We start from the raw sequence: 26,703 nt of genomic DNA on the forward strand, positions 1-26,703 counted from the left end.
GAGATAGAGATCTGTTATTAAATACCCTGAAGAAAACAGAAAGATGAGCATCAAAGAAACCACTTCTTTCCTCCCAATTGTACTTGTACCTGAAATTCTAAACCTAATAAACCAGTTGACGAAAATTTATTAAGGATGATGAATATAGAAGCACCTAAATTGTTTCCACTATTTCAAAAATTGACTATTTTGAAATTCAGCTATATAAAACGTCACCATCAGCAATCATGTGCGTGAATTCTTTACAGAAGCCAATTTAGACTAGTTAATGATATATATATATATATATATATACACACACACACACACACACACACACACACATCACCATTTTTTCATTCTTTGACAAGATGAATCAAATAAATTTAATTATAACAACTACAGGCATGCTCTCAATCCAAACAATTACAGGCATGATCAGATTTGCTATTCGTTGAGCAGTTCACCAAAATGGGTTTTTCATTTCTATTTTTTATAGAGCTATCTTGGGCAATGGGTCAATCGTTGCTTGAAGGTGAGAGATGAGGAAGGGGCGGCGAAGGAGGGGTCCACCGAAGAGTCTCATACGGCAACGTAATTCCTCACTCTGCTAATTCGTACGCCGCTAAGACGGCAGCATTGGCGTTGACCTGAACAGGCACGCAATCGAGGTGGTCGTGGTAGTTGAGGTTGATGAGAAGAAAGAGTTTGGCGTACGTCAATGGTGCCACCGGATCAACGCCGCTATGGGATTTGCTATATTATTCATTGAGGTTCAGATCAGATGGGATTGTTTGGGTTTTGGTAAAGGTGAAGCAGGCAAACGACGGCGGCAGATTACGTTGATGAAGAAGAAAAAGTGTTTTTTAGTCATTTCACAATATATATATATATATATATATATATATTTTATATGCTATAAAATGTGTTGTTAAGGGTATTTTAGTCTCATTTTTACAAATAGGACCTATTTGCACAAATATCATAGTTTAGGGATATTTTTTTGCATGGAAGGGTCTAAGTCACAGGATTCGTTCGATTGGGTGACAAATTAGAGCTCCGTACGAATATTTGCGAATTGGGAGCGAAAACGGCATAAATTCACGAACTTGATTTTGAGAATCCGCGAACTCATTTTCAAAATTCGCGAATCCATACAAAATCACATAATTCGCACACCTTTTTCTTCATAGAAATGACCATCGATCTATAGTTCCCTCAGTTATCATATAAAAAAAGAAAGCAAGATAGCATTCTCTTCGCATATGGAGTTTAGGGTTTCCATTGCAGAGTGATAGCCTCAGAAAGGAAGTTGTAGAGGTTGTGGATCCTGTTCTTGAAGATGGAGTTTAGGGATTTTGTTTCAAATTGGTTGCCGAAGGAAAGGTGTTAGCAGTGGGATGTTCTCAGATGAGGCGTCGATCCTTTATTTGGCCATTTGGGGTGGCTTCAGATAGTTGAAAAGGGTGTAGCTTCTTGAGGCGTGGGATTTTAGGGTTCTCTATAACTCTTAAGTATGAAATTAATCCAATGATTGTGATTAAACTATGACTTGGGCTATTGGGCTCTTTAGTTAATAATATTAACTTCTAAACATTAAATTATTAATTAGGCCAATAATATAATAAGTGGCATGGGCTTAATTTGCAGCCCTTAATATACTTATATTTCAAATAAAATAATTATTTAAATATAAAATATATAATATATCGGCGCTTTCAAGACGCTCCCGCTCTTAACTAATTTTATAATTTACCGTTTTCATGCTCCCGCTCTTGCTCGTGCTCCCGCACTATGTGACTTAGGAAATGATACAATATACACGGTAAGTATAGAAATATTTTCTCACTTGACCCTATTATGAATTGTCTTTGTTCTTACCCTTTAAAATTTGCTTATCAGTTTTTTCTTTGATTTATTATTTCTCTAATAATAAGTCAATAAAAGGAATTTGTTGCTAGATATATATATATATATATATATATATATATATATATATATATATAGAGAGAGAGAGAGAGAGAGAGAGAGAGAGTGCAAACTTATGCAAATGCAACAAATTCATTAACTTGAAAAAGATACTTTAATCTAATAGTTGAATTTGTTGGGAAACGTGCTAGTTTTAAAAACTTTTCGAATTTTAATTCATAAATCTTGATTCATCACATAGAAACAAGTTTTATTCAAAAATAAAACATGATGTATCATTCAATTAAAAGATTGAATACTTATATCAAGGTTTGAGTAAACCTTAAATCTCTCCTCTAAAGAGAATGTTCTCACTTATTGTAGATCTCTTTTGCTAGACACCTTTTCCATGGATCTCCATCTTCTTGGTAATGGTCTTACCTTTAGGAATCACTCATAAGCCTCCATGAATGACCTTGGAAAACTAGGCTTGTGGGAGCCTCCATTAGATGAGAATACTAACCCTAATTTTCTAGAGAGAGAAAATTTATTCATTTTTCCTTCTTATAAAAATCACTCCTAAAATATACATAGACCATGTATATTTATAGGCAACATAAAGGTAAAGAAAAGGAAACAACTAATCCTTCTCAATCTCTAATTCGCATGTCTCAAATCTGATATGATTCCAATATCAAGTTGGGCTATGAGTGAGAATCCATTGGGCTTATTATTTTATTGGCTACAATGAATTAATAATTGGCCCGGTCCATGGACCCAATTCAATTAATTCATAAATTAATTTCTACTCCACTAAAAGAAATTAATTGAACTCCAATTAAATAATAAATAACCTCTAAGTCAATATTGCACTTTGACCCATCTATGCATAATTAGTTATCGAATAAATAAAGCCATCAATCCGACTACTTAATTAATATATTTATTTTGGTACCTTTGATTATTTCTGGTTCGATCACAATAAAACATTTGTTTGACAAAAATAATAATTTAAATAAATAAATATATAATAAATTATTTTGTCTAAAAATACACGAAGACCTTCGAATTTACTTTGTGATCAACCATAATCAATACAAAATAAATACAAGTAGTAATGATGCAAATATTGAAAATATAACCCTCTAATTATTAATTACATAACTACCCAAAGTGTCGGTCTAAGGATCCCGAAGAATCCGCCGAACAAATCAAAGTAATTATTAATTAATAAAAGAGTCTATAATTTTCTCATGCTTAAGATTCAAATGCCATGACGGTGATAGGGAGCAATTGCATACAACGGCTCTCGCAATATATCTCAACCTAACGCGGATCCAGTTCAAATCTTAATTAATTATGAGTCCATCCATAATTACAGACTATGAACCATTTATGATTACTATTTATATATCATACATTGATTGCCATCACATACATATATATAAATATCTCTTGTAATCAAATGGACACTATCAATTCTATAATGAATCGAAATATAATACATTGAATTCACCAATTATATAAAACATAAATATTTCAGAAATGTCAGGAACATATGTCACTTTAATCCAAACAGGAATTTGCTATGCCAGGGCATATAAATCCCAACAGAATTAGCCCGTAGACAGAATAAAGAATATACACCGAATATACCACATTCATATTTTTTGTGATATATAAAATCATACGCATGACCATGACTCGTAAAGCCATTCCTATACCTCTTTTTCTTTTGGTACTAATAAACTTTGATTATAATACTATTTTCTTTTTCTTTTTTTATTTTATTTTTATTAATTGTATATATTTTTTTAGACATAGACATCAAACAAAGATAAAACACTAGCGGTCAACTTTTATAACTAAAATACCCTTAACAACGCATTTAGACAGTTTAGACATACCCCTCAGAAATTGGTATCTCTGCCATTTAAGCATTAACTGTTGGGTTTAATTAACAAACAACAAGTAGAAATCAAAATTGATCATCAATTAAAGAGAGGGTTTGATCTCATACCTGATTAAAAATTAAACTTGAGATACCTTTTGAGAATTCTTTATCGCCATTTGAGAGATCTGAAAAATAGAGCGCTTTACCCCCTTCTGAAAGTTATCGATACGATAGGATTGAATAAGGGTTTTAAAACTCCTATATATAACAACAACAGGGGGACGACTTCTCTACAAACAAGCATACCTAAGTTTCCCTTCCTATCATGGAAACTTAGATATCAATGGTTAGAAATAAATCACACCGAATAAGTTGGAAAACCACAATCTAACGGTATAAAACCATACTCCTAATTAGACCACCAAATTGAAAAGTACAAACCCAATCCATCAAGTATCAATAATCACATTGTAATCATATTTTAGAAAACGTAGTGTATAGGACCATAAAATAATTTTTATTATTTATATATATAAAAATTCCAACATTAACTCCCTTAATTGGATCAAAGACTTCCATATAGCTGAGTCAGAGTGCTTCGTGACACAATTCCATGCAAAAATCTGGTTTTGCTAGGTATTTATCCCTGAACCAAGAAATCCACAGTGCTTCCTTACCTTGTAAAAATTCCCAATCCAGAGAGAGCTTACTAGCCAAATCAATGCTACATAAGCTCCTAACCCCCATACCTCAACTATGTTCCTCATAAAAACACCTTCCATTGTAACAAAATAGACAATGATAAAATTGATGAAGCGTAAACCAATATTGACAAAACAAAAAAATAATAATTTTCTCTATAGCAGAAGTGCTTCACAGTGAATCAAAAAATAATTTGATATAGAACTGTTACTGTTAGGCCACCCTCTGTAATTCGTGTAATTATAAGTCGGTACGTATTCTCTCTGGAAAACCTATAGAGGTAGAGGAGCCACACGTTCAGTCACCAAAATATCGATCATACCACCAACTGTTGGTATCCAAATTACCATCAAGTGCGAATCTCATACACTGACAAATCACAGTTATTAACATTTTGACAAGATGGATAGATGTGGTATGGGGTACCCTTCTCTTCTTCCTCACACACAACATGCATTCCAACCTCCTTTAGCTTTAAGAGTACCTGACCCCAACATTCACTTCATCGCCAGCTTCCATTCCAAAATTCCAATGGCTTAACCATACCGTCTCGTTGCCGTCATCTGGAATGCCCATGAATGATGGGCAATATATACACTTCAGATTCCTTTGTCCCATTACTCACTTTAATCATGCATAACTCAATACAATAACCATCTCTCAGACGACCAGAATGTCCATCAGTTTGTGCATTAGACAACACATACATTAAAACCTTGGATCTTAAAATTAGGACATGAAGGTAGCTTAAAACATATTAAAGGTTCCATGCTCTTCATGCTGTACCATCCTGGAACTTCACTACCAGGGAGAAAAGTGCTAAATATACCCAATTCATACAGTCCCTACAACATGGAAATCATAATTTTTAACTCTCACCGATATGATAGAGACAGATGAGAGAATTACAAAGTAATTCTAATAGGATTCAATCAATGAAACCTATTAGAATTACAAAATAGGGCGCACACAAAGTATTCGACAAAATGCCCCAATAGAGAACAGTGTGTGTGCGCGCGCGCGCGAAGGAGAGAGAGACATGTTTAGGAACACTAAAATTCATAACTGCATCATGGTGCGAGAGTAGAAGATAATAGTTTTTAAGTCTTTCTTGGGCCATTATTTTTTCAAAGTTTAATTGGGCCTAGATGATCCAAGTTAGTATACAGGATCATTATGGGTTATTTCCATGGCCCAATTTTTAAAGCTTAATAGGAGCAATGTTCTTCTGTAGCAATTTTTTTTTTATTTGGTAATGGCTAATTGAATTGTAGACTCATGTTCATACTTTGATGATTTTGATCAAATATATAATACTAACATACACACACACACACACACACACATATATATATATATATGGTGCCTGTTTAAACAAATATGAAGAATTGTCCGGGCAATTGGTCAACTTTGATACAACATGTGTGTTCTTTAGTCCCAATATTACCCCTCGGTTGAAGCAGCAGTTGTCAGTTGAGACTTTTGTTAGGACTGCACGAGGATGGGTGGATCACAACTTGGGGTTGCCACACACTGAACAGGTCAAGACAAACTTTATTTCTAAGTGTTGTTATTTATTTATTTTTAAGAAAATAATTTTTGCACTGAATAGTAAATTGTTAGACGTACTATTTTTAATTAGTTATTTATGAAACAAATAAGGGAGTGAAATCCCCCCACTTACTTGTATTTTTAATTGCTTATTTATACAACAAATGAAGGAGTTGGTTTTTTTTTTTTTTTTTTTGAAAGTTGAAAGATTTATAGATGTATATGTAACCGTACAAAGTGGAAGTGAAAAACAACAGACCAAGACCTAGGCCCAACGGCAGGAACAAGTTAATTCACTGCAAGTCTTCACTACTGTTCTTCTTTTTTTTTTTTTTTTTTTTTTTTTTTTTTTTTTTTTTTAAATCAAAAGGGTAAATTGTATTGAGTATAAATTTATATTTACATGACAGGCGATAGGCCCATGCCAAAAGAAATGTCCAAGCCTAACCGAAAGGGCAAACAGTTACTGTCTAAAAGCCCATGTCTGAAGACAACTACTGTCTAAGCTCGTTCCAATTTTGAAAACAAATAGATGACGCTTTGTTCAACGGATCAATGACATTCCGGTGGCATTGTGAGTGAGGACTAGCCATAATTCGATCAATCAGGAGGTGGTCGTGCATGGATCTAAGTAAATCAACAATTTTAAACTTTATAAAATGAACTTCATTTGTTATAATGATCGAAGTGATCAGTCGAAGTAGCCAGCTGAACTTCATTGCATTTGGTAGATGCATTGAAATGGGTTTCACTTCATTGCATCCAATTGATTATGCCAATAATAATAATTTTCTTACAAAATACATGAATATGGAGGCTTCTAGTTTTATACAGATTTTCAAAATTAATCTCCGACACTTCCTTGATTTAAAAAATCTACAAAAGATAAATTTCCTTGTATTGAGAAGTTGCTTCTTCATATGCATAAAATTATTCACCCATATTCATACATTTTTTGCATCAATTACTTTTGGTACCGTAAATCAATTTAACAAGTCCGCCTAAACCTTTCGATCTCTGTTGTGGCCACATTTCAATAAAATGGTGTTGTAGAAAGGAAGAACAGAACTATACAAGAAATGAGGAGGACAATGCTACTTCGATCCCAACTTAACAAAGCCCAAACCGTTAATCATTTTTACGTCAATTTTCTCCATAGGTTCAAGTTGAAATTCCTTGGAGCTCAACTAGCTTTTTACAACCATATCACAAAGTTGTTGATCTTAATAGGTTTGATGTACTTGTTACCACTTCCAGTGACCTGCACAAGTATAAATCCAAGTACCACAGACTTATTGGAGGCTTGTGTAATGCTCAGGTGTTTTTTTTATAACCTAAGCAAAGAAAATTATAAATACGAAACAATAAAGTACATGTAGAAGCAGAAGGATCACAAACAAAGCAAAGAAACCCGTAGGTCAAGGCATACCCCAATCCACTACAGGATTGACTGGGAAGAAAGAAAAGAAAATAAATATTCGAGATTGAGAGGCCCAAAGCTGTCTCAGCCTTCAAAACATGCCTCCATAGCCAAGACAACACATCAGAGAAGAGCAGCAGCCCCAATAGATCATATATCAGAAAACCAGAATAAATGATCCGACTCCTTCAAAACAATTATGAAACCTCTCTTTCGGAGGTTAAAAAAAAAGGGAAGGAGTTGTGTAAAATAAGAACTGCCTGAAGTGATATTCTTGGTCTGTTGCAGCTCCAGATTAAATTATGCCATGGAACAGGAGCCACACGTTCCAGACAGTACGTATTCTCTATCCGGCAGACCTCCGGAGGTAGAAAAGCCACACGTTCAGTCACCAAAACAAGATTGTTAAAATCGAAATTCTACGCAAAATCGTTTTGGGTTCCATAAAATTGGAATCGTAGAATCGGATCGTGAATCGTAAGATTCTACCAAATTGTGAAAAAATAATTGAAACTAACTTCTTAAACAATAAGATCTGTAAAATATAACCAAAATAAGGCTAAAACACACAATATTACACATCCATGAGTTCACAAATCTCAAATCCTAACAATATTCCGAATTCCGAATATAAATAAAAGAGAATATTCCAAAGTCTGAATATAAATAAAAGAGAATGTAGCTCAAAATAACATAGAGGTCAGAAATCTCATATTCTAACTCATCCATCTCCAAAGTTAGAAACTAAAATTGAACTCTTCACCATCAGCATCATCATCATCACCATCTTCCTCATTAGCATCATCATCACCATCTTCCTCATTAGCATCATCAATGGGATTTAATGGCTCCACGTCTTCATTATCATCAATTGCATAAATTTCCTCAACTATAAAGCATAAAAAAAGAAATATATATATATAAATTAATTATTTATACAATATTATAATAAAAGTTTAAAGTTTAAGTTCTTACGTGTTCTAGTCATCCTTTCTACTTCATCTTCTTCATCAGTATCATCTTCTTCATCCTCTTTTTCGGTAATCCATTCATCATCGAAAGAGACATCCTCAAAATATAGATCATTCAACCAACTTTTGGTATCACCAAAATATATATCATACAACCAACTTTCTGTATCCCAATTACCATCAGGAAAGTTGCATTGATAGACGTCAAAACGATGATGGCAGAGGAAGTAAGCACCTGTGCTCACCTGATACGATGACAAGTCAAAGTTATTAACATTTTGACAAGAAGGATAGGTGTTGTATGGGGTATCCTTCTCTTCCTCCACAACATGGATCCCAAACTCCTTTACCTGAAGATTACCTTTATGCCAAAAATCCACTGAAATATTCACTGCATCGCCAGCTTCCATGAATTGATTCACAATATTCCAATGGCTTAACCATACCATCTCCTTGCCCTCATCTGGATAGCCCATGAATGTTGGGCAGTATGTCCACTTTACATCCTTTGTTTTATTACTCACTTTAATCATGCATAACTCATCCAAAATTTCTAAATAACCATCGCTCAGATTATCAGTTTGTGCATAGACAACATATACATTCATCTTCAAATTAGGATATGAAGGTACCTCAAAAGATATTGAAGATCTCATGCTCTTAATGATGAAGCAGTCTGGAACTTCACTACCAGGGAGAAAAGTGCTAAATATGCCCAATTCATACAGTCCCTACAGCATCAAAATCATAATTTTTAACTCGTACCAATATGTGTGTGTGGGAGAGTGTGTGTGAGAGAGAGAGATAGAGATAGAGCTCACCTGAAGGGGAAGTTTTCTTATAGTTAATGTCATTTTATTGACCAACCACACTTCAATATTTCTCAGGAATTCCAAGTTGGACAAGCCCAAATTGCTGATCATTACTTCATCAAAGTTTCCAATTGGTTCTAACTTGAACAGTCTCTGAACCTCAGTTAGTTTCTCACAGTCATTTATCATCAAATCCAGTGAATTCAGGTTTGGTAGATTTGTTATCATTTCCAGTGACCTGCAACTGGATAAATACAAGTCCCTTAAACTCATTGGAAGCTCCGGAAGTAACTGGAGTGTTTCGCAGTTGCCTAAATAGAGTTCGTTGAGCATAGTGAGACACTTGATGCTCTCTGGAAGGCTACAGATTGGATTTGCACTTAGATCCAAGTACTGCAACTGGGATAGGCTACCAAGATTGTTTGGAATAGCATCATCTGATAGGTTGCAGCTAGCAAGACTCAACCTTGATAATGAGTGTGGTAAAGAGCACAGCGAAAAGCTGATCGATTTTGGAATTCTTCTTGGTCCCAATAGCCAATCCCGGAAGTGTGAAGGCCATGATCTTACCCCAGTAGTCATAGAGGGTAATTGATTTATGCCAATCTCGTCTGCAAGGAGCACTTTCAGAGACTCCATGTTGCCCAGTTCTTCAGGCAACTTCTCAAGTTTTAAACAACAAGATACAATGAGTATTTCAAGAGATTTTAGCTGACCAATTTCAGGTGGAAGATTCGGAAGATTTTTGCAACCTTTTAGATTCAACACAACTAGTCTCCCTAATTCCCCAATTGATCCATGAATCTTAATTAAATTTATGCAATTTTTGAGAATCAATCTTTCAAGATTCGGGACTCGTGAGAAATCGGGCGTATTGGTAAGACCATGGGAATGACTGAGATTGAGGATTTTTAACCATCTGAGCAATTGTATAAAAAAGTAAAAAATATTAGCATAACACACTCAACCTAAGCATTTTACCAATGCACCTTGCAATGGCCTATTTAGAAATTAGAATATATGACATTCATAGTAATCACCAAAAAAAAAAAAAAAAAAAAAAAAAAAGGGAAAAAGTTAGTATGGGACCTTGTTTCCAGTCCAAACTTGTTTCAAGCTACTATTGCGCATGTCAAGAGCAACCACACTCTCTATAGGAAAGCAATTGGGTATAGATTCTAAAGGGAACCCACGCCAACACAACCATCTTAACTTCCTGGGGAATTCTTCATAATCTCCGGCGAGGTTTGTATAATTCAGATGGAGCAGTCTTAATTTGCGCATGCTTGAAAATGCATCAGTTTGCAATTCTACTTCATCTGATGTAGAATGTGATCCTACTGTGGCAGAATTTATGGGGACCCAAGAGAACAAGCCTAGCCGCTGCTTCAATGCATTGCTTTTAGAATGTAATGTTGATTTGTCAAAAAAACCTTCAGAATGGTGTCTATTTGCATTATCTAAACCATGGAATTCCTTGGTTGACCTATCTTCCCTAGGCACATTTAAGTTGAGGATGAGACCTTCAATGGAATCTGTTCCCTGATTAGAGGACTTGAAAAATAAGCACGCCTATTAAAAATATATAATAAAGTAAAAGCAAATGAAGCAATGTTTATTTCTTACAGTTTTTTCATTTAATACACTAAAGGCGTCATTGTGATACCACAATCTGCTGCGTTTCCCAGGATCCTTGGGTGATTCTTGGCGTATGATTTCTCTTCCCATGTCCTGAAGCAACTGATGCATTGCCAGCTTGTTATTTCTATCGATAGTTAGGAGACATCTATCTATGAGATTTTGAATCCCAACTTTTGTGTAGGAACCACACCCATCTAGTATTGTAATTGTGAATTCTTTATTCTTTCTCACAAAGAAACAAGCAATGTCGAGGAATAAATTTTGGTCATGGTCATCTTGTAAAGAATCAAAACTTATTTTTAGTTTCTTTAGGATCTGAGTGTTGGGTATAGCTTCCAATTTCTCTAATGCACTTTTCCACACATCTACAGGTCTGCCAGAAAGAGAAGAACCCAACACTTCAAGAGCTAAAGGAAGCCCTGCACAGTAGCGTACAACCCTTCTTGAGTGCTCCAAGTAAAGTTCAATCGGATGATCTTGTCCAAAGGCATGCCAACAGAAGAGCTCAAACGATTCATCATTGTTTAATTCGTCAACTCTGTGCATCTTATACAGTTCATGTGCCTTCAACAATTGCTCATTTCTAGTTGTTATGATAATTTTACTTCCTCGATAAAACCAATCGCGCATTATGAGTACTGCTTTTAGTTCGTCTGATTGCTCCACATTATCAAGAACAACTAAAACTCTTTTACAGCAAATAGCATCTCTAATCTTGATGATTCCTTCATCCACACTGCTGATTTTTTCTTCTCTCCCCTTTAGAATATCAGAAAGAAGTTGTTTTTGTAAACTAACCAAACCATTTGGTTGTTCTGATGTTTCTCCAATATTTGCAAGGAAGCTGCTACCTTCAAATCTGTCGAAGTTTAGGTTATACACAGTTTTAGCAATGGTTGTCTTCCCGATCCCACCTATTCCACAGATTGTCAGTATGCCAACATCAATTGATCCATCTTGTATCCACGAATTTATGCCTTCTACACGAGCATCTATTCCAATTGGGTATGGACCAACACTCAAGACCGTGCGATTCATTTTGTTGCTAATCTCTTTAACAATATTTTGAATAAAACTTGATTCTTTCCTACAAATTGAAAGGGCAATTGATAAGTACACTTAAAACAACTTCCGTTAAAATGAAGCAACAAATGATGATTATGAATATATATATATATATATATATATATATATATATATATATATAACAAATTACATGGGGTTCAATTTTGGTCATTACGATTCATATACAAGAATATTGATAGCTGAATATTATGACAATCTAGAATTGACAGAATTACATAGATTATACAATATTAAAGATATCTGACAGAAAGAAAATAAGAAAATACAAGAACATTCACAAAATTCAGATTCCAAGTCAAATAAGCAAGTTTATGAAAAGAGCCATGTTGTTCAGAATTTCAATGATGTTTCTGGTCTTTAGGCCTCATCTACTTATTTCTAGAAATTTTAATCTTTATTCTTTCAGATTGCTTTTAAGTAATTTTAAACACCTTAAAGTTTAAGATACTGAAGCAGTTTTAATTCATACCCAGCTTTTCTTCTTTTTATCTTGATTCCAGATATGTTTATAATTTATTTTATACTTTTTATGACCTTCATAGTCCTTGAGTTAAAAATAAAAAAGATTAAACATGTTGTTCGTGTTCAATCCATCTTTTCTTTTTCCTTCTTTTTCTTTCCTTAAAAATAGAAATCTTCTAATGATCAAATCTCTATATCAATGGTGTAGTACATTCAATAAAGTCAAATTCTTAATAATGTAAGAAATCTCATATAATAAGTTTCTAGACTCAACATCTAGTATTTGGACACCACTATACCATAAATTCTGAAATAAGATAGTAATAAAACATCACATTATACATCAAGTCTTATGCATCTACTTTAACTATTCTATCAATTTTTGGATGGTGTCAAACTTTCATATTTATGGATACTTTGACTACAAGTGTATATATTGTGTGTGAATTCAAAAAAAAAATAATAATAATAATAATATATAGATTATATTGATAGTGTTTCAATATATTTCGACTAGTTTAAAACATTAGCATTAAGAAATCATGTGGAGAATGGGTACAATTAGCATATAATGGGGTGAATAATTTGGAAGTATTCAATCAATACTATTAACTCTTCAAGGAAATTACCCATCTATTAAAACCATCCCCGCCAAATCTGCAACTTCTCTAAGAGCTGCCTTCCACCTCTTTATCTTGTCCAACCCCTCCTCTTTTATTTCTTCTCTCTCTGCCTTAACTCGCTCTTCGTGTATAGCAAATGCATTTGCAAAACTTCCTGTCTGCTCTCTTACATTTGATGGATCCACGTGATAGAAGACGGGCAAAATCATATGACCAACAGTCTTCTTGTGCTTAAGGATATTCAGAAGCTCATCAAGACACCATCTTGAAGATGCATAGTCTTTTGAGAAGACAATTATTGAAATCATCGACTCTTGGATTGCCTTATTTAGTTCTAAGGCGATATTCTGACCTCTCTCAAGTCTTTCATCATCCCTAAATGTGCGTATTCCTGCACATAGTAGCGCTGTGTAAAGGTGATCGGTGAAAGTATTCCGGGTGTCTTCACCTCTAAAACTCAAGAACACGTGATAAGAAAATCGAGTTGATGAGGCTTCTAGGGCTCCTATAGCAGCCATTGGACAACACTGTAAGAGATCAATAAACAACAGATAAATATGCAATCTGCACAGGCACAACCAGTTTTTGTGTATGATGTCAATAAAAAAATAAAAATAAAAGTAAAATCAAATAGGTAAAGTAAATTAAATCCCATATACAAACCAAAGTACATAAGGAAAATGCCTAAGGAGAAAAATTATACCTGAGTCACGGGTTAAATGGAAGCACACGTAACCAAAAATCAAGACACAAAATGCTTCAAAGTGGCTTCACAAAGGTTTTAGCACAACTCAACTCAACTCAACAAAATTTCATCTCAATTATAACCTCAAAGTGGCTTCACAAAATGCTTCAAAGTGGCTTCGCATGAATCTTGTTTTAGCATTTGCTCGTTCTAAGGTTAGTTTTGTCTTCTTTCAATATCATTGCCATTGACGGAGATACTTGATCTGACAGAAAGATAAAGAAACCAAACCCAGTGGCTAGTTTCACATACACCAGCAAATTAAAATTGATTAATGATCCATGTAATATGCTTGAAATATTGGGCAACATGAGTGTTAAATTGTAAAATGTTACCTGTAATTAGCAAAATCCCCCAAGAAATGGATTGATCGCTCCACTGAAAGATTGAATTTGTTATGCTCACTGGATGAAGAGAGAGGAAAGGAGCAAAAAAGAAGAGTGAGAAAGAAGGGAAAGTGTGGAATAATATAAAAGAGAAGAAAATACCCATTGGTGGGATCCACAGACGAAATCACATAACTCAATAATGATTATTATTATTATTATTATTATTATTATTATTAGCAATTGCATCTGAACACCATTTACTTGTTTATTTATGATAAATCACAAAATTAAGTATTTGACTTGCAGCCCATTGGTATCTAACACTATCAACAAAAGATATATAATTTTTAAAACTCATTGATGAAGAGAGAGGAAAGGAGCAAAGAAGTGGAGTGAGAAAGAATGGAATGTGGGGATGACAAAAGGGAAGGAAATATCCATTGATGGGATCCACAGATAAAATCACAGAACTCAATGAATATATATATATATATATGTATATACCACTTTCGCCCCCAAAAACAAATTTGTTTTTAAAAAATCATAACAATTTAATTTGTTAGAGTCACAGTTTTCACTTTTTATGACACGAAAGAAATATATTTTTTAGTGCGTGCATCAGTTCTATAACATACGTACCATTTAAGTTAGGAGTGTGATTTAAAAATTTAACCTTAAGAACTTACCTTCAAAATTCTTACCAATATCACTATGTCCTGAAACCTCCATAATTCCTCTTTATTTTGATTAAATTTGACTAATGGTATGATTTTATGTTATATTACACTCCTATGTATTGGAGAGTTACAGGAGCCACACCTTCAGAGTCACCCAAATCAGAAGTCATGGTGTCAACCCGCCCAATTATCACCATTTGAGTAATGGTCATCAAAATGGGCCTAATCAAATTCAAGAGAAAAGTTGGTTGACGGAAATTTTCTAGTCTTTGGACATACTTTACCAAAAGGATAGAGCTGTGTTGGCCATTATACAATAAAGTAGAAGAAGACAATTAACTCGTACCATTTGAAAAAAGTGGGTGATTGAAAATCAGACGAGTAAAGCACGACAACAAATATGGAATATAACTTTTTAAAATAAAGAAACAAAACAAATATGGAATATTTAATCTCCATCACTCTTTTTTCTTAGTGTGGTCTTTTTGTCCAATCCGTCAATATTATGCTCATCACGGGTGCGACAGTTTTCTTTGACCCCCGGACAAAAATAACTGTGTGTAAACTTTAAAGAGGGTTGATCTAATTACAGAATGGGTTCGGATTGAAACCATACTATCTAAGTTTTGTGTTACATTTTCATTATCAGTTCGTTGAATCCTTTTTTCGGACCATAAAGGTGTAATTTTTTTATTATTATTTTTATTTTTATTTTTATTTTTTGGAACTCATAGACCAAAACTCGTTATTGGGCCATGTTAGTTTTTGATTGAAAATCTTCATTTAAGGTTCTGAACTTACATTTCCTTGTCTTATTGGCTTGTTAATTATTTATTTATTTATTTTTTATTTATTTTATTTATTTTTTTCTCATGACCTAAACCATATCCGATTGTATTAATTTTTTACTGATTGGCTTTTTATTCTATTTTTTTGAGAATTTTTAGAAATAATTTATTTTTGGAATTATTTTTTTTAGAGGTTTGTTTTAGTTTCCTTGCAATATCAGGGTTTTCTTTATTATAAATATGCATGTACTTTAAGAGCAAAATTTAACTTTTCATTAATAATATTTCACATTGATTTGCAATTTTTCTTTAATTTTGCGAATTCAAAGTTGTCACATTCTTTTGTGAACATTTCATAGCTTTCACTACTTCATTTTTTTTTTTTTTTTTCCGTTTTATTTTTGTAATTTGGAACAGTGAGTGTTATTTGTTTATTTATGATAAATTTTCTATTTATCAGAGGACTTGCAGCCCATTTGTATATAACACTCCCTTGATTTGAAAAATCAACAACAAATATAATTTTCATGGTAATAAGTTGCTTCTTCATTTTGCACAGAATTCACCCTGAATTGTGAGTTTCTCTTCCTCTTCATCATCTCCGTTGCTGTCTTTGTTTTTACTTCTATGTGCTTATCAATTTCTTTTTTGAATTATTATTTTTCTAAGTGGGTTTGCTTTATGCTCTGTTAGGTAAAAAAGAAAAAAATTAGATAAAAGAGAAAGAATAAGAGATGGATAAGACATTCTTAGGAAAGAGATTATATATTTCTTTCTTACTAAACTTCAAAATTGTTTTCTCATTAACAGGAACTTGACTTGACTTTGCTTATTCATTCGAGTTATGGAGTTTTAAGAAATAAAAATAAATAAAAAGGGTAAAGTTAGAAATATTTATGGCATGTTTGGGAGTTTTCGGTTTCTAAAATTTCTATTTCTTTCTCATTTTTCATATTTTTCACTTTTTTTTTTCTTTTCCAAAACTAATGATTAATGCCACTTTTGTGGCCGATTGGCATTCAATTTTATTATTATTATTTTTCTATCTATCTGAATCTATATTTATATTCATTTATTTTATCTTCATAACGCATTTTTCTTGAATTCTTAAATACCATGTACTATTTTCTTATTCTATTTATTCTTTCTCACACCCCTAACAAAATAAAGAATTGTGATGGGAGGTTAAAGGAGGTTATGTGCCCTAAGTTGAATTTCGATGACAGAACCATGTTAAAATTGTCACTTTTGTCCCTGTCTACAGTGAATGTAAGTATAATTATCCAAATATAATTTGCACCTATTACACTACTTATTGTCATCTCGTGTACCTTTATTATTATTATTATTATTATTATTATTATTATCAAAATAAGGGCATTTTCATTATTTTCTTGCTCCGTTAATGGAAAAATGAAAGGTTGTCCTGATTTGGCGATATTGAATAGTTTGGGATATTTTTCAACTTCGGGTAATTTTTTCATAATTTTATATAAAAAATTGTTGATTTGTAAATTAGTTTACTTTTTTTTTGTTATATAAAGAAACAGCCATTGAGATTATACATTTTCACAAAATGTAGAAGCACTTTAAAAGTTGGTTATTGAATTATAAAAACAATAATAATAATAAAAATGGTAGGTCATTGAATTTAGAAGCACTACTACTATTAATATTACCGGTGTGTTTAACAACCACGTTTATTTTTGCTTTGTGAGTTATCTAATTTACTTTTAATTCGATAAATTTAATTTAAACAAAAATTTAGATAATTTAAACAAAAATTTTGGTAAAAGCACAAGTTAGGCTTATTCACCCATCTCAAAAGTGTTTTAAACTAAATTCCACAACTTACCCCCCCCCCCCCCCCCCCCCAACTCACATTCTCTATCTCTATGTGCACAATGTAGAAAAATGTACATATAAAAATAATAGCATCACTGCCCTAGTCTCACATTCTCTACAATGTAGAAAAACATACATATTAAAAATAATACTGTAGCATATAGAGATGGAATAAAGATTTCTCAAGAGTGTTACCCGCACTTCAAAAAAAAAAAAAATTGAAAATTTTGCTCTTTATAAATGGATTGAACGCTCCACGGAAAGATTGAATTTGTTATGCTCACTGGATGAAGAGAGAGGAAAGGAGTAAAAAAGGAAGAGTGAGAAAGAAGGGAAAGTCTGGACTGAAAAGGGAAGGAAATACTCATTGGTGGGATCCATATAGAAAATAATGATTTTTTTTATTATTATTATTTATAACACGTGCATCGGCCTTATAACGCACGTACCATTTAAGACAGGAGTGCAGGTTCAAAAACGAGACTTCAAAAACTTACCTCTTGAATCTCTGCCAACGCTAGTATATCCATGGCTCAATGATTTTTTATTTTTATTTTTTTATAACACGTGCATTGACCTTACAACACAAGCAACATTTAAGTTAAAAGTACAATCCAAAAGCGAGACTTCGAGACTTATCTCCTAAATTTTCCAACTGGTATGCCCTTGGGACCTCAATGATTTCTATTTATTTTGATTAAATTTGACCAATGGTATGATTTTATGTTATATTATTACACAGGAGCCACACCTTCAGAGTCACCCAAATCAGAAGTCATGGTGCCAACCCGCCCAATTATGGCCATTTAAGTAATGGTCGTCAAAATGGGCCTAATCAAATTCAAGAGAAAGTGGGTTGACGGAAATTTCAAGTCTTTGGACATACTTTACCAAAAGGATAGAGCTGTGTTGGCCAATGCCGCCAATATACAATAAAGTAGATGAAGATGACCCATGCCATTTGAAAAAAGTGGTTGATTGAAAATCAGACGAGTAAAGCACGACAACAAATTTGGAGTATAACTTTTTTTATAAAAAAAAAACCAAAACAAATATTGAATATTTAATCTCCATCACTCTTTTTTTCTTGGTGAGGACTTTTTGTCCAATCCGTCAATATTATGCTCGTCACGGGTGGGTCAGCTTTCTTTGACCCCCGACAAAAATAAGTGTGTAAACTTTAAAGAGGTTGATCGGAATGAGTTTGGATTGAAACCATACCATCTAAGTTTTGTGTTAAATTTTCATTATCAGTTCGTTGAGTCCTTTTTTCGGACCATAATGAAGTAATTTTTTTTTATTTTTATTTTTTGGAACTCATAGACCAAAACTCGTTAGTTTTTGCACAGAATTCACCCTGAATTGTGAGTTTTTCTTTATGGGGTTTGTGACTCAAAATTTGTGCGTAAAAAATTAGTTTTCTTTTTCGTTTTGAAAGCTGCGAGTAATAGTTTCTTGATTGGTTTTAGAATCTAGAAGACTTAGGGAAAAAGGCTACAGATTTAGAAAATAAATTATACCTGCTATTTTAGAGTTAAAGATGGATATGGTAACTCCTTGTAGGTAGTTAATCCTTATCCAATAAGAGATTGGATTTGAAGAATACTTGTCCAACAAGAAATTGATTTTTTTGAAGGCTCTATAAATAGAGATGGGTATGAGGGATTTAGAGAGGGAGAAGAAAGAAAAGATGTAAGGAGTTTAAAAGTGAGTGTTGTGAGGAGAGGGGAACGTATATGTAATTCCCGAGCATATACATGTAGCCTCAAAATAAATGATGAGTGAGTGAGTGAGATTTTGACATGTGGTTGTATATTCTATTTCTTAATTCATAATAGTGAAATATCTCTCTCCCATAAACGTAATCCTAGAGTTGGGTGAACCATAGAAAATATTGTGTTGTGCGTGGATATGTATGATTATTATCTCTATATATGCTTGTGTTAATGTGATATGATGATACTTCCGCTGTGTGTGATGAAGGAGGAATTTAACTCTTAACAACAACCGACCGTTGAGTGAGTTGGAGGGAGTTAATTATCCTTAACACTCTTCCTCTTCATCCTCTCTGTTATTGTCTTTGTTTTTACTTCCATGTGCTCATCAATTTCTTCTTCGAATTATTTTTTCCAAAGCCTGCTTGCTTTATTTATTTTAACTCTTAAACATCACGTACTATTTTCTAATTCTATTTATTCTTTCTCACACCCCTAACAAAATTTAACTTTTCATTAATAATATTTCAGATTGATTTGCAATTTTTCTTCAATTTTGTGAATTCAAAGTTGTGATATTTTTTTTGTGAACATTTCATAGCTTTCGCTACTTCATTTCTTTTCCTTTTTTTTTTCTCAATCTTTTTTCCCTTTTATTTTTGTAATTTGGAACAGTAAGTGTTATTTGTTTATTTGTGATAAATCACAAAATTAAGTATTTGACTTGCAGCCCATTGGTATCTAACACTCCCTTGATTTGAAAAATCAACAAAATATACAATTTTCATGGTAACAAGTTGCACAGAATTCACTCTGAATTGTGAGTTTCTGTTCCTCTTCATTATCATCGTTGTTGTCCTTGTTTTTACTTCCATGTGCTTATCAATATCTTTTTTGAGTTATTATTTTTCGAAGCCTGCTTGCTTTATGTTCTCTTGGGTAGAAAAAAAAAAAAAAATTGAATGAAAGAAAAAGAATAAGAGATGGATATATAAGACATTCTTAGAAAAGAGATTGTATATTTCTTTCTTACTAAACTTCAAAATTGTTTTCTCATTAACAGGAACTTGACTTACTTTGGTTTTTCATTCGAGTTATGGAGTTTTAAGAAATAAAAATAAATAAAAAGGGTAAAGTTAGAAATATTTATGGCCTGTTTGGGAGTCGTCTATTACTAAAATTTCTATTTCTTTCTCATTTTTCATTTTATTTATTTATTTTTCCAAAACTAATGATTAATACCACTTGTGTGGCCGATTGGCATTCAATTTCATTATTATGATTATTATAATTTTTCTATCTATCTAAATCTATATTTATATTCATTTATTTTATCTTAATAATGCATTTTTCTTTATCTCTAAAACACCACATACTATTTTCTGATTCTATTTATTCTTTCTCACACCCCTAACAAAATAAAGAATTGTGATAGGAGGTTAAACGAGGTTATGTGCCCCAAGTCCCAAGTTAAATTTCGATGACACAACCATGTAAATTGTCACTTTTGTCCCTGTCTACAGTGAATGTAACTATAATTATTCAAATTTAATTTGTACCTATTACACTACTCATTGTCTTCTCTTGTACTTCAATTTTTTTTTTTTTTTTTTTTTTTTCCTCCTATTAACATAAGCGCATTTCCATTATTTTCTTGCTCCATTGACAGAAAAATGAAAGGTTGTCCTGATTTGGCGATATTGAATAGTTTGGGATATTTTTCAACTTCGGGTAATTTCTTCATAATTTTATATAAAAAATTGTTGATTTTTAAATTAATTTACTTTTTCGGTTATATAAAGAAACAGCCATTGGAGGTTATACATTTTCACAAAATGTAGAAGCACTTTAAAAGTTGGTTATTGAATTATAATAAAAATAATAATAATAAAAATGGTAGGTGATTGAATTTAGAAGCACTACCGGTGTATTTAACAACCACGTTTATTTTTGTGGGCTATCTAATTTAATTTTAATTCGACAAATTTAATTTAAACAAAAATTTAGATAAAAGCACAAGTTACACTTATTCACCCATCTCAAAGTGTTTTTAAACTAAATTCCACAACTTATTTTGCACTGCCCTACTCACATTCTCTATGTGCACAATGTGGGAAAATGTACATATAAAAATAATAGCATCACTGCCCTACTCACATTCTCTACGTGCACGATTTAAAAAAACATACATATTAAAAATAATTCTATAGCGTAGAGAGAGGGAATAAAGATTTCTCAAGAGTGTCACCCACACTTCAAAAAAATGATAATAATAATAATAATAATAAATAAATTGAAAATCATTCTCTTTATAAAACAACTTAACTGTTTTACGCACTTAATATGAAATTATACAAAAATAAAATGATTAAATCAAATATAATTTAATAATAATATTGTTAAAATATATAAATATTTTTATATAATGGTGAAGCAAAATATGCATACTAGTCGCAGTATTCGCAGCGAATTCAATTGTAATAGAGTAAGGGATGGTGGTTCAAATGGGAATAAGAACTAATCTCCAACAATCCTCTCTATTGGTATGTTGACATGTTTCTTCTTCATTTTGGATCGAATTCTTCATCCCTCGGAATTGCAAGTTCTTGCAATTATTAGTTGTCTAACAATAAGTCAGTCGATAATTGGTTCTAACTTGAACAATTATTCTTGAAACTCAATTACTTTTTCACAATTATATCACAAAAATGATCATCATTTTAAAAAGATGAGCATCATTTAAAAAATGATAAAATTGAGAGAAGACATTGTGGGTTTAAAATTGTAAGTGATAGTGCCTTTCATAATCACTCAAGACTTGAATATATTTGAAAAAAAAAAAAAAAAAAAAAAAAAAAGAAAAAAAAGAAAAAAAAACACCTTAAATATAACAAAATCTTAATTTTTTATTACCACCTAAAAAGTGATTGCACCACAAAGATAGTGCTCTTAGAAAATTTATTGAACTTTATTAGAAAGGAATGAGGAGTTCAAGAAACTTTAGGTCATCAAAACTAAAGATATTGGATGATCTAAAATTTTATTTGAATAATTCTTTCTTTGTCCCATATTATTTAAATGTCACAAAATAATTATTTACCATAAAAATTAAAGAAACTTTAGGTCATCAAAACTCGAGATTGGACAAAATCTATCCAAATAAAGTTCAGAGTAACCTATTGCCATTGGGGTAAAATTCTCCGCTTATGATTGCAGAGGAAGTAGGCACGTGTCCTCACCTGATACACTGACAAATCAACATTTTGACAAGAAGGATAGGTGTGGTATGGGGTACCCTTCTCTTCTTCCTCAAACACAACGTGGATCCCAAACTCCTTTAGCTTAAAACACCGACCGCTTCCATTTTTTGGCGCACCGAAAAACACTTAAACATTCAATTCATCACCAGCTTCACTAATTGATTCACAAAATTCCAATGGCTTAACCATACCATCTCAGTCCCGTCATCTGGAACGCCCATGAATGATGGGCAATATATACACTTCAGATCCCTTGTCCTATTACTCACTTCAATCATGCAGAACTGTAAAGTGGAATTGTAACGTAGATGTATAATTATAAACCCAGCTGTCCTCTTTCTCCCTGATAATTGTGCTTTTTACCGGAGATTTAACAAGATATACTGAACAATTATCGATCCAACCACCAGAATGTCCATCAGTTTGTGCATAAACAACACATGCATTCAAGCCTTGGATCTTGAAATTAGGATTTGAAGGTACCTTAAAACATATTGAAGATTCCTTGCTATTAATGCTGAACCAGCCTGGAACTTCATTACCAGGGAGAAAAGTGCTCAATATACCCAATTCATAGCGTCCCTACAGCATGTAAACCACAAATTTTAACTCTTACAAATATGAGTGTGTGTGTGTAAGAGAGAGAGAGAGAAAACTCACCTGTAGAGGAACTTTTCTTTTAGTTTCCGTCATAAGGTTAAACAAAGAAACTTCAATATTTCTTAGGAATTCCAAGTTGGTCAATCCCAAATTGCTGATCATCACTTCATCAAAGTTTCCAATGGGTTCTAACTTGAACAACCCCTGAACCTCACTTAGTTTGTCACACGAATTTGTCAACAAATACAGTGAATTCAACAGGTTTGGTAGTTTTGTTATCATTTCCAATGCCCTGCACTCGAGTAATCCCAACTCCCCTAAACTCGTTGGAAGCACTGGAAGTAACTGGAGTTTTGGGCAGTTGCGTAGATTGAGTGTGTGGAGCATAGTGAGACCCTTGATGCGCTCTGGTATGCTACAGATCAGATTTCTACTTAGATCCAAGTTCTGCAACTGGGATAGGCAGCCAAGATCCTTTGGAATAGCATCATCTGATAGGTTGCAGCCAGTAAGACTCAAGACTGATAATGAGCGTGGTAAAGAACACAGCGAAAAGCTGATCGATTCTGGAATTCTTCTTGGTCCCAATGGCCAATCCCGGAAGTGCGAAGGCCATGATCTTACCCCAGTAGTCATGGAGGGTAATTGATTTATTCCAATCTCGTCTGCAAGGAGCACTTTCAGAGACTCCATCTTGCCCAGCTATTTTGGCAACTTCTCGAGCTTTAAACAAGAAGATAGAATGAGTACTTCAAGACATTTTAGCCTGCCAATTTTTGATGGAAGCTTCCGAAGTTTTTTGCATCCTTTTAGATTCAACAGAACTAGTCTCCCTAAATCCCCAATTGATCCATGAACCTCAATCAAATTTATGCAATTTTTAAGAATCAACCTTTCAAGATTGGGGGCTTGTGAGAAGCCAGGCGTATTGATAAAACCACGGGAATGACCGAGATTGAGGATTTTGAACGATCTGAGCAACTATTTAAAAACGTAGAACATATTAGTATAATACACTTGACAACCTTAACATTTTATCAATGTACCACGCAACGGTCCATTTAGAAATTAATTTATATGAATATTTATATTAATCACCAATGAAAATAAAAGGAGGAAAAAAGTTAGTATGAGACCTTGTTTCCATTCCAAACATGTTTCAAGCTACTATTGCGCATGTTAAGGGCAATAAGACTCTCCAGGTGAAAGCCACTGGGTATAGATTCTAAAGGGAACCCACGCCAACACAACCATCTTAACTTCCTAGGGAATTCTTCATTGTCTCCTGTGAGCCTCGTATTATTCAGCTGGAGTATTCTTAATCCGTGCATCCTTGAAAATGCATCAGTTTGCAAATCTACTTCATCTGATGTGGAATGCGATCTTGTTGAGGCAGAATTTATGGGGAGCCAAGAGAAGAACCCTAAATGACGCCGCTTCAATGAATTGTTCTCCAATAATAATGCTGATTTGTCAAGAAAGTCTTCTGAATAGTGTCTTTTTGCATTATCTAAACCAACGAATTCCTCGGTGGACCTATCTTCCCCAGACACATTCAAGTTAAGGATGAGACCTTCAATGGAATCTGTTCCCTGGTAAGATACTTAAAAAAGTAAGCATAACAACTAAAAAGTATTCAAGTAGACATCATGAGAAGCATATTTCTTACAGTTTTTTCATTTAATACACTAAATGCGTCCTTGTGATGCCACAATCTGCTGCGTTTCCCAGGTTCCTTCGGTGACTCTTGGCGTATGATTTCTCTCCCCATGTCCCGAAGCAACTGATGCATTGCCAGCTTCTTGTTGTCATCGATAGTTATGAGACATCTATCGATGAGATTGTGTATCCCAGCTTTTGTGTAGAAATCACACTCATCTAGTATTGTAATTGTGAAATCTTTATCCTTTCTAACAAAGAAACAAGTAATGTCGATTCTGTCATGATCATCTTGTAGAGAATCAAAGCTTATTTTAAGTTTCTTTAGGATCTGAGTGTTAGGAATAGTTTCTAATTTCTTTAATGTACTTTCCCACACATCTATAGGTCTACCAGATAGAGACGAACCCAACGTTTGAAGAGCTAAAGGAAGCCCTCCGCAGTACTTTACGACCATTTTTGACTTCTCAGAGTAAGCTTCAATGGGATGATTTGGTCCAAAGGTATGCCAACAGAAGAGTTGAAACGATTCATCATCGTTTAATTCCTTAACTTTGTAAATCTTATCAAGCTCATGTGCCTTCAGCAATTGCTCATGTCTGGTTGTTATGATAATTTTACTTCTCGGACAAAACCAATCTCGCATAATGAGTATTGCATTTAATATGTTCAATTGATCCACATCATCAAGAACAACCAGAACTCTTTTACAGCATATAGCATCTCTAATCTTAATGATTCCATCATCAACACTACTAATTTTTACTTTTCTCCCCTTTACAATATCTGAATGAATTATACATCAGGCAAGGGTTAAATGGAACACACACAACAAAAAATCCAAACACAAAATGCTTTGGCTTCACAAAGGTTTTAGAACAACTCAACTCAACAAAATTTCCTCAATTATTTTCCATATGCTGGTACATGTAAAATATTTCACCACTTGCTCTTTCTAGGGTTAATGATAACTTCAATAAAACTACTCACTCTTATAACTTCCTTACTACATGAACTCGTGTTAGTTTCGTCTTTTTTTTTTTTTATCATCGCCATTGACGAAAAAGAAATTATTCCTCACAAGCACAACTGTAGGTTTTTGCTGCACATTACCAAAACCATGTTAGTAGACTCTCTAATTTTATCTCCAATTGATGTGATTTTTATTTCTACTTTTGTCCTTCTTTGTCTTGACATACATTTATCTCCGCAGACACATTTTAATAGTAATCATTTTTGGAAATTTAATTTCTTAAAACTGACTAACATTCTCTTCCAAAAGCATGGCTTGGCAATAACTGTTATGTTGTGTTTGTGAAGCTTTGAACTAAACTTCCTACAATTCCAATGAGCCGATTTGATACTCCCAAATATAGCTGTAGCTGCTTTAAAAATTTTCCTTTCATTTTTTTAAACTCAGTTGATCGCACAATTAAAGAATTGAGCTTAAGTAAAAAAAAAAAAAAATCTTTTGTTATTTATTCACCTTCGATCTTTTGTACATCTCTGTATATATTTTCAGTTTTACTAAATTAAAATATTCAAATTTAATCATACTTATTTACTTTCCATACTAATTTTAAATTTATGCATGGCAAATTCCTACTAACTTAAACTTTTACAACAAATTGGATCCTTGAACTGACAGAGAAAGACAGAAATACCAGACCCAGTGGCTAGTTTTAATCAGGCTACAGATCTATATGCAGTTTCAGCTTTTTTTCATGGATCCATGAACTTATTAACAACAAATCAAGCAGAAACAGAACAAACAAAATACAAATTGATTAATGATCCATGTAATAAACTTGGAATATTAAGCAATTGTAAAAGGGTTACCTGTAATAAGCAAAATCCCCCAAGAACTGAAGATTGAATTTGTTATGCTCAATGATGAAGAGAGAGGAAAGGACAGCAGTAGCGAGAGAGAGAAGGGAAAGTGGTCAAATGATAAAAGGGGTGGAAAGAACCATTGGTGCGATCAGCTTCCCAGCAAGTGTGAATCCAAACTATGGTATTACTGTATTCAACATAAA

The 26,703-nt window shown here is 33.2% G+C and overlaps 2 protein-coding genes across 4 annotated transcripts; both read right to left on the reverse strand.

Annotated features, from left to right (window-relative positions):
• Nucleotides 1-8,025: 8,025 nt before the first annotated feature.
• Nucleotides 8,026-14,471, reverse strand: LOC132300218 (disease resistance protein RPV1-like). Of its 2 annotated transcripts, XM_059797217.1 has the most exons (6): nucleotides 14,130-14,471; nucleotides 13,753-14,032; nucleotides 13,056-13,576; nucleotides 10,864-11,965; nucleotides 8,430-10,779; nucleotides 8,026-8,343 (listed from the first exon to the last, which is right to left on the reverse strand). In XM_059797217.1, exons 3-5 carry the CDS (start codon nucleotides 13,565-13,567, stop codon nucleotides 10,315-10,317), a joined length of 2,079 nt encoding a protein of 692 aa, XP_059653200.1. In that variant the 5' UTR covers nucleotides 13,568-13,576; nucleotides 13,753-14,032; nucleotides 14,130-14,471; the 3' UTR covers nucleotides 8,026-8,343; nucleotides 8,430-10,314. The 2 variants fall into 2 exon arrangements, with proteins under 2 accessions (XP_059653200.1, XP_059653201.1); XM_059797218.1 differs by lacking the exons at nucleotides 13,753-14,032; nucleotides 14,130-14,471 and having other exon boundaries at nucleotides 13,056-13,746.
• Nucleotides 14,472-22,070: 7,599 nt separating this feature from the next.
• LOC132300220 (disease resistance protein RPV1-like) lies at nucleotides 22,071-26,496 on the reverse strand. 2 transcript variants are annotated; one of them, XM_059797221.1, is made up of 5 exons: nucleotides 24,678-26,496; nucleotides 24,145-24,600; nucleotides 23,069-23,989; nucleotides 22,892-22,990; nucleotides 22,071-22,791 (listed from the first exon to the last, which is right to left on the reverse strand). In XM_059797221.1, exons 1-3 carry the CDS (start codon nucleotides 25,311-25,313, stop codon nucleotides 23,711-23,713), a joined length of 1,371 nt encoding a protein of 456 aa, XP_059653204.1. In that variant the 5' UTR covers nucleotides 25,314-26,496; the 3' UTR covers nucleotides 22,071-22,791; nucleotides 22,892-22,990; nucleotides 23,069-23,710. The 2 variants fall into 2 exon arrangements, with proteins under 2 accessions (XP_059653204.1, XP_059653203.1); XM_059797220.1 differs by having other exon boundaries at nucleotides 22,071-22,990.
• Between the last annotated feature and the right edge of the window lie 207 nt (nucleotides 26,497-26,703).

Source organism: Cornus florida, unplaced genomic scaffold, assembly GCF_030987335.1.
Source record: "Cornus florida cultivar Cherokee Brave unplaced genomic scaffold, ASM3098733v1 CherokeeBrave_3.0.0_Hap2_Chr03, whole genome shotgun sequence".
Lineage (NCBI taxonomy): Eukaryota > Viridiplantae > Streptophyta > Magnoliopsida > Cornales > Cornaceae > Cornus > Cornus florida.

What these genes read in the sequence shown, in the direction of transcription:
- LOC132300218 (XM_059797217.1), bottom strand. Translation starts at nt 13,567, where the DNA reads ATGGCTGCTATAGGAGCCCTAGAAGCCTCATCAACTCGATTTTCTTAT. An exon ending in GGGATGGTTTTAATAGATGG is followed by an intron (nt 11,966 to 13,055) that starts GTAATTTCCTTG and finishes TTCAATTTGTAG; the next exon opens with GAAAGAATCAAGTTTTATTC. An exon ending in GTGTATTAAATGAAAAAACT is followed by an intron (nt 10,780 to 10,863) that starts GTAAGAAATAAA and finishes TCCTCTAATCAG; the next exon opens with GGAACAGATTCCATTGAAGG.
- LOC132300220 (XM_059797221.1), bottom strand. Translation starts at nt 25,313, where the DNA reads ATGCGAGATTGGTTTTGTCCGAGAAGTAAAATTATCATAACAACCAGA. An exon ending in GTGTATTAAATGAAAAAACT is followed by an intron (nt 24,601 to 24,677) that starts GTAAGAAATATG and finishes GTATCTTACCAG; the next exon opens with GGAACAGATTCCATTGAAGG. An exon ending in ATGTTTGGAATGGAAACAAG is followed by an intron (nt 23,990 to 24,144) that starts GTCTCATACTAA and finishes GTTTTTAAATAG; the next exon opens with TTGCTCAGATCGTTCAAAAT.